Genomic DNA, 14,074 nt, shown 5'->3' on the forward strand with positions numbered 1-14,074 from the left:
GAACCTGCGGGTGTGTGGCTGGCGGTCGCGCGGGCCTGTGCTCGGAAGCTCTCTGTGCTTGAGGAGACCCCTAGATGTACGCCGGGGGGGAGGACGCGAGGGTCCGTTGCCTGCGGCTCGAGTGCCGGTTGGTGTCCACGACGTCGCCCCATGGAGGAGGCGCGCTCAGAGGCGGACACGAGCGCTCGTGGGGACAGCCTGTTCGGGGTCTGGGGTCGCGCGAGGTCACGGGCTGTAAGGACTCCTTTGTGCCCGGCTGAGTCTGTGTAGACTGCTCCCCTCGTCCTCCTCGCGAGCCCATCTTGAGCGGAGGTGAGGCCTCGGTGCACGACGCGGAGACGCTTCTGGCGTCTAGAGTGTTTTGCTGAGGAAGTGACGTTACCCCTGCCGGTTAGGGTAACTCACTGGGCAGTGCCAGGGATCTGCGGGGCATGTGCCGGTTACTTAATACTTGGGTTGGGGGCACAGACGTGAGACAGCCCCGGTGAACCGTGTCGTGATCTAACGAGTGTAGACTTCCCTGTGTAGGACTCTGTGCCCCAGCAGCACAGCGAAGACCCAGAAAGGAAAAGCCTGAGTAGACAAAAAAGCACCAAGTTGATGCGCCCGGGCATGTGCGCCTTGCTCTGGAAGAAACCCCAGGCCCGCAAGGACCCTAACCTTGACTTTGGACATATTTTAACAAGCTTGTTCCCTTGGCTTCCCATCCCACAGTAGCCGAGCAGCAAACTGGAAGAGGGAAGAGTGATGACAAAGGCTCGCTGACAAGATCGGAACCCAGGCGGTGGCCCAGCATGGAGTAATAGGACAGGAGTACCACGCAGAGCCCCAGGGGTTCCTGGAGGGTAAGGGGGGTTTCCTGGCGATCACACCTGTGCCCTGGGTCCTTCGCAGCAGTTACATATAGGAGGGTTGAGTAGGAAAACAGGGTTCACAGAATCAGCTAGGTTCTTTGTCAAGCTTCCCAGAATCTTTAGTACGGCCTGGACTCGCTTTTCTGGGCACCTCTCCAGAACATGCCCTCTGACACATCTCAGGGAAGTGCTGTGTGAAGTGGAACCTCAGGCTTGTGTGGAGTTTGAGTGGTGAGGCCAAGTCTCCTTTAGCACATGCTGTTTAAGGAGACTAGCAAGAGACATATTTTAATTTTTTCCATTGAAATAGTTAAACATTTTGGAATTCTAAAGTGTCTGGAAAAGTAATTTTTTTCTCTGGTTTACCTTTGTCAATGTTGGATACAGGAGATATTACCATATTTGAAATGTATCTCAGGCCATGTTGTGGTAAGGCTTCTCCTGCTTGACCTGAGTCCCTAACCCTATTTATAATATTTTTTCTATGAACTGATATATCTGAGTTACCAACAACCTACTTACAAGTGGGATTTTAGAGTATCACTCATTTGCAATTGGATTCTGTACTAAAACAAGCAGTCTGCCCACTGTTACATGTTTTAAAGTATATCCCAAAAAAGAAATTCGTGAACATTGAATTTCTTTTTTTTTGTTTGTTTTTGAGTTGGAGTCTCACTCCGTCACCCAGGATTGAGTGCAGTGGCACGCTCATGGCCACTCCAGTGTCGACCTTCTGGGCTCCAGCAATCTTTCCACTTCAGTCTTCCAAGTAGCTGGAACTGTAGGCACACATTACCACACCCGACTAATTTTTGATTTATTGTAGAGACGAGGTCTCGCCAAGTTGCTCGGGCTGCTCTCAATCCTGCAGGCCCAGGCAATCCACTCTCTTCCACCTCCCAAAGTGCTGGGATTACAGGCTGAGCCACCAAACCCAACCTGAACATTGAATTTCTAACCTGTTTATATCCACCTAGTCTTCCCTCTCTGTACATATGCAAAATGACTTTTAAGACATTGTAAGCAGTGTCCCCCACAGTCCTGTGAGCTGCTCTTCTCAGTTACTTTATATAAATATTTTTTTGATACTTACAATGTCATTCATTTATAGCTAAATACATCTCATTGTGACAGTAGACTACAGTTTGCTTTTGCCAGAGTAGCAGCAAGCTGTATCCACGTGAACAGTTCTGAGTATCTGTGGACTGTTTTTTTTATTTTTGAGCACAGACATGTTTTCTTTATGCTAATTGTCAATCCATATTTTAAATAACTGTTTCCTCCATTTCTACCTTTTGACTTTTCTACAGTTTCATGAGCTAATTCCAACTTCATATATAACTTGTATATGTTGTTCTTTCCCTTCACAATTAAAGGCCAGTACATGTACAGTGGACAGTACTGAAACTAACAGCGTGTTGCTTTTGTCATGCCTCATGATTTCCAGCTTTCGTCTGATTTGGATTATGACTTCAGTAACCCTTTCATTTTTTACATTTTATTTTAATAGAATAAGGGCACCAAATAGCAACATAATTAAACACTTGCACTAATACTCCTGTGTTAAGACAGTGGTGTTGCCAAAAAACAGTGGTTGATTGTCAAATAACACTACCCTATGACAACTAGAAATGTTCTTCAGTAAATTAAGGATTAGAGAAGAGGTGATATAGGAGTGTTTATTATTTGAAGTTGTATATAAGTTGAATGTAAGAAAGTCAAGGGCTACCTAAAAATAGTGGGGTTTTTTTTTAATAGAAGTACTTAAGGTGGGTTTTGATTTATGGTCACTTAGTGGGTGATTCTGAGTGTTCTTCACAGTGATCTAAGCTGCTTACCTCCCTCTCACTGAATTCTCCATAGATTTGCCCTTACCTCAACTTAAATCGGGTTTGCCTCCACTCATTTCTTGGAAACTGGTTAAAATTATGATGAAAAATATATTTTTCTCTCCATGACGTGTAAGACTGTGTTTATTTTCTGCAGCATTTCTCTATAATTGTTTACATTTTGATTGGATACACTGGGATCATTTTCATCATGCCCACCGTGGTGGTAATGGACGTATCCCTTTCCATGACCCGACCGGTGTCTGTCGAGGGGTCCGAGGAATACCAGCGTAAGCACCTAGCAGCCCACGGTTTGACAATGCTGTTTGAACACATGGCCACAAATTATAAGCTTGAATTTACAGCACTCGTGATTTTTTCATCTCTTTGGGAGCTGATGGTCCCCTTCACAAGGGATTATAATACCCTACAGGTACAAACAGGGAATAAGTTATTGTTGTTTAGGGCCCCAGATTTTTTGGGAGGAAAACAGTGTTACAATATTGCACCGAATTTTTAGAACTTGGAATTATATAAAAATAAGCCTATGGGTACTTAATATGTGTAGTTAAACAACAAGGATTCACAACTTATAGGTCTTATGCCTTTCTTTGTTAGAGTGTAAGGTGCTTGTTGCCTTCTCTTCTCTTGGTTTTCTGGAATTCCCTGTGGAAAGGCAAACATCTCAGAATGCAGTGCTACATTCCCCAAAGTTTAGGGTCTTTAGGTTCAACACTTTACTTTTTTCTACTTTCCCATAAAACTTAAAATGACAAACAGCCCTTTCTTACAAAAACCCTTATTCTAGAGTAATGATATTTTTTTCCAGCAAACAACTTTGACTTATAGATACCAAGAAATTATCATTTTAAAACCTCGCCTGATAGATGTTTTCTTTCAAAGGTGTTTATCTGTTATGTCAGATAATTTACTTTCTAACATCTCTAAATCATAATATTTCCAGCAGTGCCTTGCCCATAGTGAGCAGTCAAGAAGTATTTGTGGAATTAAACTGAGCAGTTTAATAATTGTTCAATGGTTTAGAAATCCAGGAACAATGCAGTTTGAATTTTTTAAGTATTAGTAATCCATTTTGTTTGTTTGTTTTTTTGTTTATAGAGACGAGGTCTTAGTATGTTGCCCAGGCTGGTCTTGAGCTCCTGGGCTCAAGTGGTCCTCCCACCTCAGCCTCCCAAAGTGCTGGGATTACAACCATGAGCCACCACACCTGGCCTAAGTAATAAAATTTTGTTAAAGTCATTCCTTCTTTGATTATTTCACATTTTTTTTAGTGACTCAATAACTTTTTTTTAAATTGTACTGATTTTCTTATAAGTGAATAAATTAAGGATTGCTGATGTTTCATAGTTCTGAACTTTAGAAAATTGATATATAAGGAGTGAGGAGTGATGCTTAAGACCAGGAGCTCTGAAGTTAGACTACCTGGGTACAAATCCAGGCTCTGCCACTTCAAAGTCTTTCTGTTCCTTAGTTTCCTCATTTGAAAATAGGGTTGATAATGTATACCTTACAGTGTCATTGTGATGATTAAGTGCACAGAGAGTACCTAGAATGCTGTTTAGAATATACTTAGTATTCAGTACATTTTGTCATTATTTTTGTGATGTGTTGTGCTTAAAAGTTCATTTTAGTTTTTTCCTTCATAGTCTACCTATAAATCTATGTACTTGGTACACTGTTCACTCTCACCTAATAAGAGGATGAAATACAGGGAAGCTCTTTTAATTAACCTTTACAGTTGAAGTCTGTTTTACTTCTTTGAGAACCTTACTTTGGGGTTCTCAGACACAATGTCTCCTATGTAATATCCATACTTTGAACAGTTTATGTTGTTTTCTAATAAATTAAAACTAAAGAATAATGAGAAATCTTGTCTTTTATTTACAAAGGAAGCACTAAGTAACATGGATGATTATGACAAAACCTGCCTGGAGTCTGCATTAGTTGGTGTTTGCAATATCGTTCAGCAAGAATGGGGTGGCGCAATTCCTTGCCAGGTAATGATCAATTCTTTCTCATTGCCCTGACTTAACAGTCTGAGATAGCATGCCACAATTTCCACAAACTACATTTTGTACCATGGGTATCTTTTTAATGGAAGTTACTAAATCAACTCTAATGTGCTCAGAAAGCGGCAAAATTATGCCTTAAGGAAAGCATCCTCCTAGTAGATTGATTTATTGCATACTAGTGCTGTTTGTATAAAACACAAAGGGCTCACATTGGAATTTTAAAACTACACTTCCTGGAAGGGGTGATTATAATTTTGAGTGATAGAATTGTAAACATTTGTGTAGTATAGTCTGTCTATTTATTGTAGAGATGAGGTCTCGCCAAGTTGCCCAGGAGGGTCACAAACCCACGGGCTCAGGCAATTCACTCACCTCGGCCTCCCAAAGCGCGGGATTACAGGCTGAGCCACTGAACCTGGCCTATCTAGCAAACTTTTAATGATCTCAGCTATCTGTCTAAAAAGTGAGAGGTATGAATGGCATAAAATTTGTCACTCTTAGAGTCCACAGTAGATACACAGCAGCCTCAAATCAGAGCAAAGTAGTAGCAGAAAAAGAGAAATGGAAAGTATGCTCTATAGGTACTTTGAGAAGTGGTAGCATATTTTGAGGGAGAAATCAGAAACATTGCTAAAAGGAAAATCATAATAGTCTACATCAGGAGTCAGCAGACTCTGCATTTCAGGCTTTGCAGGTATCTGTGCTCATCTGTGCTGTGAAGCATGAAAGCAGCCACAGATTATAAGGGAATAGATGGCTGTGACTGTGCTTAAATGCAACTTTACAGGGAACTAGATTTGGCCTTTGGACTGGATTTGGCCTGTGGGCCATGGTTGGCTGGCCCCTGGTGTATGGTCTTTTATTATACTGTAGCCAAACACAGAATTCCCAGTAGCGTCAGTGGCCTTACTAGTATTTATTTTTTTCATTAAAAATAAGATTTGTAGCCGGGCTCAGTGGCTCAGCCTGTAATCCCGCGCTTTGGGAGGCTGATGTGAGTGGATTGCCTGAACCCGCAGGTTCGAGACCCGCCTGGGCAACTTGGTGAGACCTCATCTCTGCAATAAATTAAAAATTAGCCGGGCGTGGTAGTGCATGCCTGTAGTTCCAGCTACTTGAAAGGCTGAGGCGGAAGGATCACCGGAGCCCAGCGGGTCGAGGCTGCAGTGGCCAGGAGCGGCTACTGCACTCCAGTCTGGGCGACAGAGTGAGACTCCAACTCAAAAAAAATAAATAAATAAGATTTCTGATTGTCTGGAGGTGAGGGAAAGATATGAATTGACCCAAAAGAAGCAGGCAGGAACGTGGGAAGTGATGGAACTGTTCTTTCTGTTTCTTATCTTGATTGTATGGGTGTTTTTATTTCTTTGAATTGGAGTCTCACTCTGTCACCCAGACTGGAGTGCGGTGACACGCTTCCGGCCACCGCAGCCTTGACCCGCTGGGCTCTGGCGATCCTTCCGCCTTAGCCTTCCAAGTAGCCGGAACTACAAATGTGTGCTACCACGCCCTGCTAATTTTTTTTTTATTTGTTGTAGAGATGAGGTCTCGCCAAATTGCCCAGGCAGGTCTCGAACCCGCGGGCTCAGGCAGTCCACTTACCTTAGCCTCCCAAAGTGCTGGGATTACAGGCTGATCCACTGAGCCCGGCTTTTTTTTTTTTTTTTTTTTGAGTTTGAGTCTCACTCTGTCGCCCAGGCTGGAGTGCAGTGGCATGCTCCTAGCCACCACAACCGCAGCCTTGACCTGCTGTGTTCAGGCGATCCTTCTGCCTCAGCCTTCCAAGTAACTGAAACTACAGGCACGCGCCACCATGCCCGGCTAATTTTTGGTTTATTGTAGAGATGAGGTCTCACCGTGTTCCAGGCTGGTCTTGAACCCATGGGCTCAAGCAGTCCTCTCACCTTGGCCTCCCAAAGTGCTGGAATTACAGGCTTGAGCCACTGTACCTGGCCATTTGTGTGGGTGTTTTTACATTACTGGAATGCAGCTGTCACAAGTCATAAAACTGTATACTAAAAAGGGCCGATTTTACTGCATGTAAATTATAGCTCAATAAACCCACCTTTTAAAAAAAGCAGAAACATTTTTTATTACTGTGGAAAAGACACTTTTTTATAGAATACAGTGGTTACTTCGCTAAAGAAACCAGTGCATGCCTTTTGATCAGTTTCTTTTCAGAAATAATAAAGTTTGGCACCTCACTTCATAACTGCATTATTTGTTTTGGTAAATCTATACATATGGAATATCTTTTTTCCTAACAATATACTGAATAGTGGAGTTTGTTACTAGTATCTTCTGGTCTGGAAGCGTTTCCTAAATATACTGAATAATGGAGCTTTGTTACCAGTATCTTCTGCTCTGGAAGCTGGAAGGTAGCATACTTCTATTTGCTATTTCTTCTTTGGTTTTTAGAAGAGAAACTCAGAAAAATCTTAAGAGCCAGATCTTGTGTATCATGATTTCTGCCTTTTGATGTTTTTCTTTCTTTGAGAAAACAAAGAATCTGAACTTGAGGTATACTGTACCCCAGAGGCAAGGGGCTGGGTCGGAATACACTTACGCTTGCTTGATGAGTTTTGAGGTGAATCAGGTCCAAACCACTGTGTTAGAGACAGTGGTTATTGGTGTTTTTTGTTTGTTTTTTAATTTTTCCGAATTTTATTAAGACTACAAACCCAAGCTGGGCTCGGTGGCTCAACCTGTAATCCCAGCACTTTGGGAGGCTAAGGTGAATGGATTGCCTGAGACCCGCCTGGGCAACTTGGCAAGACCTCATCTCTACAATAAATAAAAAATTAGCTGGGTGTGGTAGCGCACACCTATAGTTCCAGCTACTTGGAAGGCTGAGGCAGAAGGATCGCCGGAGCCCGGCAGTTTGAGGCTGCGGTGGCCGGGAGTGGCCACTGCATTACAGTCTGGGTGACAGAGTGAGACTCCCAACTCAAAAAAAAAAAAAAAAAAGACTACAAACCTGCAGATTGAAGAAGTTCAATGAACCCCAAACAGAATAAAAATAAAGCTCAAAACATACAAAACCAATCACTGTATCATTTAGGAGTAGACTGGTGTTGTTTTTATAATCAGTAACTATTACACAAATTTGTGGAATTTGGAGGTTTTGTTTATTTGTTTGTTTGTTTTGAGTTGGAATTTCACTCTGTGTCCTAAGCTGGAGTGCAGTGGCACACTCACAGCCATTGCAGCCTCAACCTGCTGAGCTCAAGTGATCCTTCTTCCTCAGCCTACCAAGTAACTGGAACTACAGGCACATGCCACCTTGCCCAGCTAATTTTTTGGTTTATTGTAGAGATGAGGTCTTGCCAAGTTGCCCAGGCTGGTCTTGAACCCATGGGCTCGGACAGTCCTCTCACCTTAGTCTCCCAAAGTACTGGGATTATAGGTGTGAGCTAACATACCCGTCCAAAATGTGGAATTTTTTTAACCAAAGTTTGAGACAGCTCGACTGTGTCTTCATTATTCAGTTGTCTGCCTTATTTTGATATTACATGAAGCATTTCATTAACACATAGCACCTGGAAAAGCTAGCAGAAGCAAATCATTTTATAGCTCTAGTTGATAGTTAGAAAAGGAAATTGCCTTGTAATCGGTTGACTATCTTGCCAAAAGATGACATCCCTCCAGGGGACCTCTGTTAAGCATTCTTGGGCTTTAGAAGCAAAGTGCTGGGCAATCCCTTTGGGTCCCCTCCTACTATGGAAGATTTTCTGTCCTCTCAATAAATCCTGCTTTCTCATTTTAAAAAAAAAAAAAGCAGCAGCAGCAAAGTGCCAGTCTTGGTATTTCAACTGCTTTCGTGGCCTGTTATTACCAAGTGACTGGACTAGGCAAGGGAGAGCAGAAATAATCCTCCCCTGGGATGCTTGAGAAATCCACCCCCCACAGAATCACTCAAGCAGTGAGAGAAAGGAAAACTATTTTCAACTACTGTCTATTGTTGGTACATTTTACTGGCTTTTCCAAATTGCTTAACAAATGGATTAACGGTACATTTTACACAAGATATTGTACACATCTGGTTAAGTGACCTTTATAAGTACATTTTTAAAGCACTTGTCATTTTAGTTGACCAGGGATAGAGTTTGTCATCTTTGGAAATAAAGTGGCAAAGTTCAGACTTTGTGCTGGTACTTCCTAGGGACACATGTGAAATGGGTCCTCATGCAGTTTTGACATTGGTGTCTTTAGTAGCAACTTCTTATCTAGTAGACGGGGTTCTAGTTTTAATACTGTTAAGTAAGAATTGGTTATAAACATTTTTATAGTTTTTTTTAAGTGTTCAAAAGCATGCTTTTTAAAAAGATTTAGACAAACTATAATAAAATGCAAAAGTTCAAGTTCATGGAGTTTGGACAAATGTATACATCTATGTAACCACTACTATAATCAAGATATCATTACAGTTTTTCACCCTATAGTGTGGAGTGGGGTTCTTCATGCTCCTTTCTGGCAGTGAAAACATAGCTAAATGGGATTGCCTTAAATATGTAATTTAATGTACAAACTTCCTTTCTCTTTTTGCAAACAGGTGGTTCTGGTGACTGATGGCTGTCTTGGCATTGGCAGAGGGTCACTGCGGCATAGCCTAGCTACTCACAATCAGCGAAGTGAGAGCAGTAGGTTTCCACTGCCTTTTCCTTTCCCGTCTAAGTTATATATCATGTGCATGGCGAATTTGGAGGAGGTAATACCTTTTACTAAGTTCTTTTTGGTTTGATTAGGTGTGTTTTAGAGCTCATTTTATTCTTTAGTACATGCTATTACTACCATATTGCATATACATTGAACTTCATTGGTTCTAGCTGAGGCTGGTCACTAACTGTATTTTTTTTTTTTTTTTTAGTTGGAATCTCACTCCGTTGCCGAGGCTGAAGTGCAGTGGCATACTCAGGGCCACCCTAGCATCGACCTGCTGGACTCTGGCAATCCTTCTGCCTTGGCCTTCCAAGTACCCAGAACTACAGGCGCGTGCTACCATGCCCTGCTAGATTTTGATTTATTGTAGAGACAAGGTCTCGCCAAGTTGCCTGGGCTGATCTCGAACCTGCGGACTCAGGCAATCCACTCTCCTCAGCCTCCCAAAGTGCTGGGATTACAGGCTGAGCCACTGAGCCCGGCCAGTAACTGTATTTTAAAAGACCCTTGGTCTTGGCTGGGCTCAGTGGCTCACCCTGAAGTGCAGTGCCACTGCACTTCAGCCTTGGCAACGGAGTGAGACTTCAACTCAAAAAAAAAAAAAAAAAAAAAAAAAAATAGACACTTTGTCTCAAGTGCTCTTTGAAATTCCTGAGTGTTGCCCCATCTGGAAACATAATTGGAGTGTTATCCATTCTAGATGGATACTAAGATCGTGGTATTAGCTGGGCTCGGTGGCTCAGCCTATAATCCCGTGCCTTTGGGAGGCTGAGGTGAGTGGATTGCCTGAGCCCGCGGGTTCGAGACCCACCTGGCCAACTTGGCGAGACCTCGTCTCTACAATAAATCAAAAATTAGCTGGGCGTGGTAGCGCACACTTGTAGTTCCAGCTTCTTGGAAGGCTGAGGTGGAAGGATCGCCAGAGCCCAGCAGGTTGAGGCTGCGGTGGCCGGGAGCGGCCACTGCACTCCAGTCTGGGTGACAGAGTGAGACTCCAACTCAAAAAAAAAAAAAAAAAAAGATCGCGGTATTCTCTTAGTGTTAGTTATTTCTCTCATTTAGAAATTCTTAAGTCCATTCTGCCAGAAATGTTGCCAGAGTTTGCTTTGATTTTGATGGAAGAATAAAGTTATGTACCTGATGTGTGTTTTATTAAGTGATTTAATTTATTTTATTTATTTATAATGTAATTTATTAAATGATTCATTTGGGAAAGCTATTTAACCTTTCTTCACCTCAGTTTTCTCTTTGTAAGATGTTAGAAACACTTTGGAGAGAAGATGCTGCATATATACCAACTGTGGTCACCTCTGGGAATCTTTGAAAACTACTTTCTGAATGAAATAGTTCTGTTGTCATTCTATGTAACATTTCTCTTTGGTAACCTTGAGTCAGAATTGTTAGTTATTTTCTTCTCACATTGGCTATTTAAAAAAAAGGTCTGTTATTTATTGCTTGTGTTATTATAATGTCTTTTACCTTGATGGGTTGATTATAATTTGGCATTTTGTGTCACTTTAAAGGAGACATCTGTTTTGCTTTGTAGCTTCAGAGCACTGATTCCTTGGAATGCCTTGAACGTCTCATAGATTTAAACAACGGTGAAGGGCAGATTTTTACTATTGATGGCCCCCTGTGCTTGAAAAATGTGCAATCTATGTTTGGGTGAGTATATGCTTAGAGCTTTTTTGATTTCTTTACAATCCAATATTACAATTTGATATCCAGCAAGATTATCTATTTTACTATTTCTAATTGTGTCATTTCATTTCCCTATGTTGCACATTTTTCTTGTAAAATCATTGGTGGTAGTGTTTTTAAAGTTCACTTCCTTTTAAATTATGCATGATTAAATCTAAAATGCCTTTGGATAATGACTTCCTGACAGTGACTCAGCAATTTCAAAAATTAACTTGCTTTTGGGCTTTTCAGAGTTGAAATTTCCTCACCAAAAATGCCAGATTTTGTTCTGTTTCACAGATGGTCATGTCTTAGTTTGGGAGCCAACTTGAAGGGAAAACAAACTTCGCATCTTGAAAAATTACTTTTGTATGTGTCATGTTACTCGTCCTATAACAGCTAATTATCATATTCCAGCAAACTAATCGATCTGGCATATACACCTTTCCATGCTGTCCTCAAGTGTGGCCACTTAACTGCTGATGTGCAAGTCTTCCCCAGGCCAGAACCTTTTGTTGTAGATGAAGAAATTGATCCTATCCCTAAAGTCATTAACACAGGTAATAATTTCTTTAAAAAAAAAAAAAAAAAAGACTTCTTAGTTTTTCTGTTATTCTTACTTTCTTCCAATTTGTGACTTTTACTTTCTTCTCTATCTAGGAGTGTTGAAAAGAAACGTATACTCTAATACAGATTGGGTATCCCTTATTCAAAATGCTTGGGACCAGAAGAGTTTCAAATTTCGGGGGTTTTTTTGTTTTTGTTTTTGTTTTGAGTTGGAGTCTTACTCTATTGCCTAAGCTGGAGCGCAGTGGCATGCTCACAGCCACCTCAGCCTTGACCTGTTCTGGGCTCAAGCAATCCTTCCACCTCATCTTTCCAAGCAGTTGGAACCATAGGCATGCACCACCACACCTGGCTACTTTTTTTTTTATTTATTGTAGAGATGAAGTCTTGCCATGTTGCTAACGCTGATCTTGAACCCCTGAGCTCAGGCAATCCTCTCACCTCCACCTCCCAAAGTGCTGGGATTCCAGACGTGAGCCACCGTGCCCGGTTAGATTTTTTTTTTTTTTTTTAATATTTGCATTATACTTAGTGGTTGAGCATTCCTAACCTGAAAATCCAAAATCTGAAGTGCTGTCTTGAAGGTTTCCTTTGAGTATCATGTCAACCCTCAAAAACTTTTAGATTTTGGAGCATTTCAGTTTTCAAATTTTTAAATTATGGGTACTCAGCCTATGCTAGGTGCTATTATCATCAGCCCTTTGTATTTGAGTATACGTTACCTAAGGGGTGGCAGAATGTTAGCCTTTAATGGTGGGGTCATGAGTTAATCTCCAATCCTAGATAACTATAACCACAAATCGCTAGTCATTTTCACTATCATTGAAATCTTTGAGGTGGTTCTTAATAGAGATACTGAGATTGATTAGCATTGTCATTAAGGTCATATAAGAAGGGCTGGCTTCTGTTACTTTACTTTTCAGGCTGGCTTCTTTACTTTTCAGATGACTTTCTGTGTTACTCTGGGAAGTCACTTCGTCTAGTTCTTACTAGGTGGATGGGTGGAATCAACCAAGTAGTCTCTGAGTTCTCAATGTCCTCTACTCTACTAGCCCTGCTGCTCTTGTGACTGAAAGAAAGCAATGAAAGAATGCTTTTGGCTGGGCTCAGTGTCTCAGCCTGTAATCCCAGCACTTTGGGAGACCGAGGTGAGTGGATTGCCTGAGCCCGCGGGTTCAAGACCATCCTGGGCAACTTGGCAAGACCTCATCTCTACAATAAATCAAAACTTAGCTGGGCATGGTAGCACGCGCCTGTAGTTTGGCTACTTGGAAGGCTGAGACAGAAGGATCGCCAGAACCCAGCAGTTTGAGGCTGCAGTGGCCGAGAGATGTGTCACTGCCCTCCAGCCTGGGTGACAGAGTAAGACTCCAACTCAAAAAAAAATAAAAGAAAGAATGCTTTTAACTTATCCACATTGCTGTACCATGCTGAGCTGAGACTGGCCAAGTGGAGTCAAGAATAGCAAGAAGGGGCGGAGGGGAACTTGTCTCTTGTTGGTGAGTGGCCTCCTTGAGTACATTTTAAGCCTCTTGGAGATGGGTGTCATCACCATTTCAGTGGCTGTTGGTAGCCTCTATGCCCAGCTAGTGCCTGACACCTGGTAGCTGTTCAATAGGGAATTGTTCAGTCAGTAAATAATTAGAATTAAATGCACAGCGAATGCTCTTAGTTGTGGACATACAGATGTTAAGATGTCTAGAATAAAGGGCTGTGAACAGGCTTTTAATTTTTTGTGCTTTTTGCTTCTAGCTGTCTGGAAGCAAAATGTCCATCTCTTTAACTTGATGGGGCAGCAGTGTATTAATCTGTGCCAACTGTCCTGTTGCCTTCAAATCAGTTAGATTGCACTTCCCATCATCCTTGGTTGATGAGTAACTTTGAGTAGGTCTTTTTGTTGTTATTGTTGTTGTTGTTTTTTGAGTTGGAGTCTCACTGTCACCCAGACTGGAGTGCAGTGGCTGCTCCCAGCCACCACAGCCTCAACCTGCTGGACTCTGGCGATCCTTCTGCCTCAGCCTTCCGAGTAGCCAGAATTACAGGCGCGCGCTACCATGCCTAGCTAATTTTTGATTTATTGTAGAGATGAGGTCTCACCAAGTTGCCCAGGCGGGTCTCGAACCCGCGGGCTCAGGCAATCCACTCACCTTAGCTTCCCAAAGGCACAGGATTACAGGCTGAGCCACCGAGCCCGGCTCTAATTTTTGATTTATTGTAGAGATGAGGTCTCACCAAGTTGCCCAGGCAGGTCTCAGACCCTCAGACTCAGGCAATCCACTCACCTCAGCCTCCCAAGGCGCGGGATTACAGGCTGAGCCACTGAGCCCAGCGGTCTTTTCTTTCTCGTGTAAACTTTTAGTCTAAGATCTTTCTTCTAGCTTATATTGAAACTGTTTTAACCCTTTGCACTTGGAGACATCTCATGGATCACCTACCAGCAACTTGACCACAC

At 42.2% G+C, this 14,074-nt stretch overlaps 1 protein-coding gene across 2 annotated transcripts in view; it reads left to right on the forward strand.

The window, feature by feature from the left end:
• INTS14 (integrator complex subunit 14) overlaps positions 1-14,074 on the forward strand; it is a 35,392-nt gene that overhangs the window by 393 nt on the left and 20,925 nt on the right. Inside the window, exons 2-7 of one of the 2 annotated variants that reach the window (XM_008053104.1) lie at positions 715-845; positions 2,841-3,116; positions 4,594-4,701; positions 9,269-9,424; positions 10,922-11,040; positions 11,473-11,615. In XM_008053104.1, coding sequence (XP_008051295.1) covers positions 2,895-3,116; positions 4,594-4,701; positions 9,269-9,424; positions 10,922-11,040; positions 11,473-11,615 — 748 coding nt within the window. In that variant the 5' untranslated portion in view covers positions 715-845; positions 2,841-2,894. Of the gene's footprint in view, positions 1-714; positions 846-2,825; positions 3,117-4,593; positions 4,702-9,268; positions 9,425-10,921; positions 11,041-11,472; positions 11,616-14,074 lie in introns of those variants that run through there. The other variant, XR_002481626.1, reaches the window with a different exon arrangement.

This window comes from Carlito syrichta, unplaced genomic scaffold (genome assembly GCF_000164805.1).
Source record: "Carlito syrichta isolate Samal-C Ts95f unplaced genomic scaffold, Tarsius_syrichta-2.0.1 Scaffold73074, whole genome shotgun sequence".
NCBI classification, from domain to species: Eukaryota; Metazoa; Chordata; class Mammalia; order Primates; family Tarsiidae; genus Carlito; species Carlito syrichta.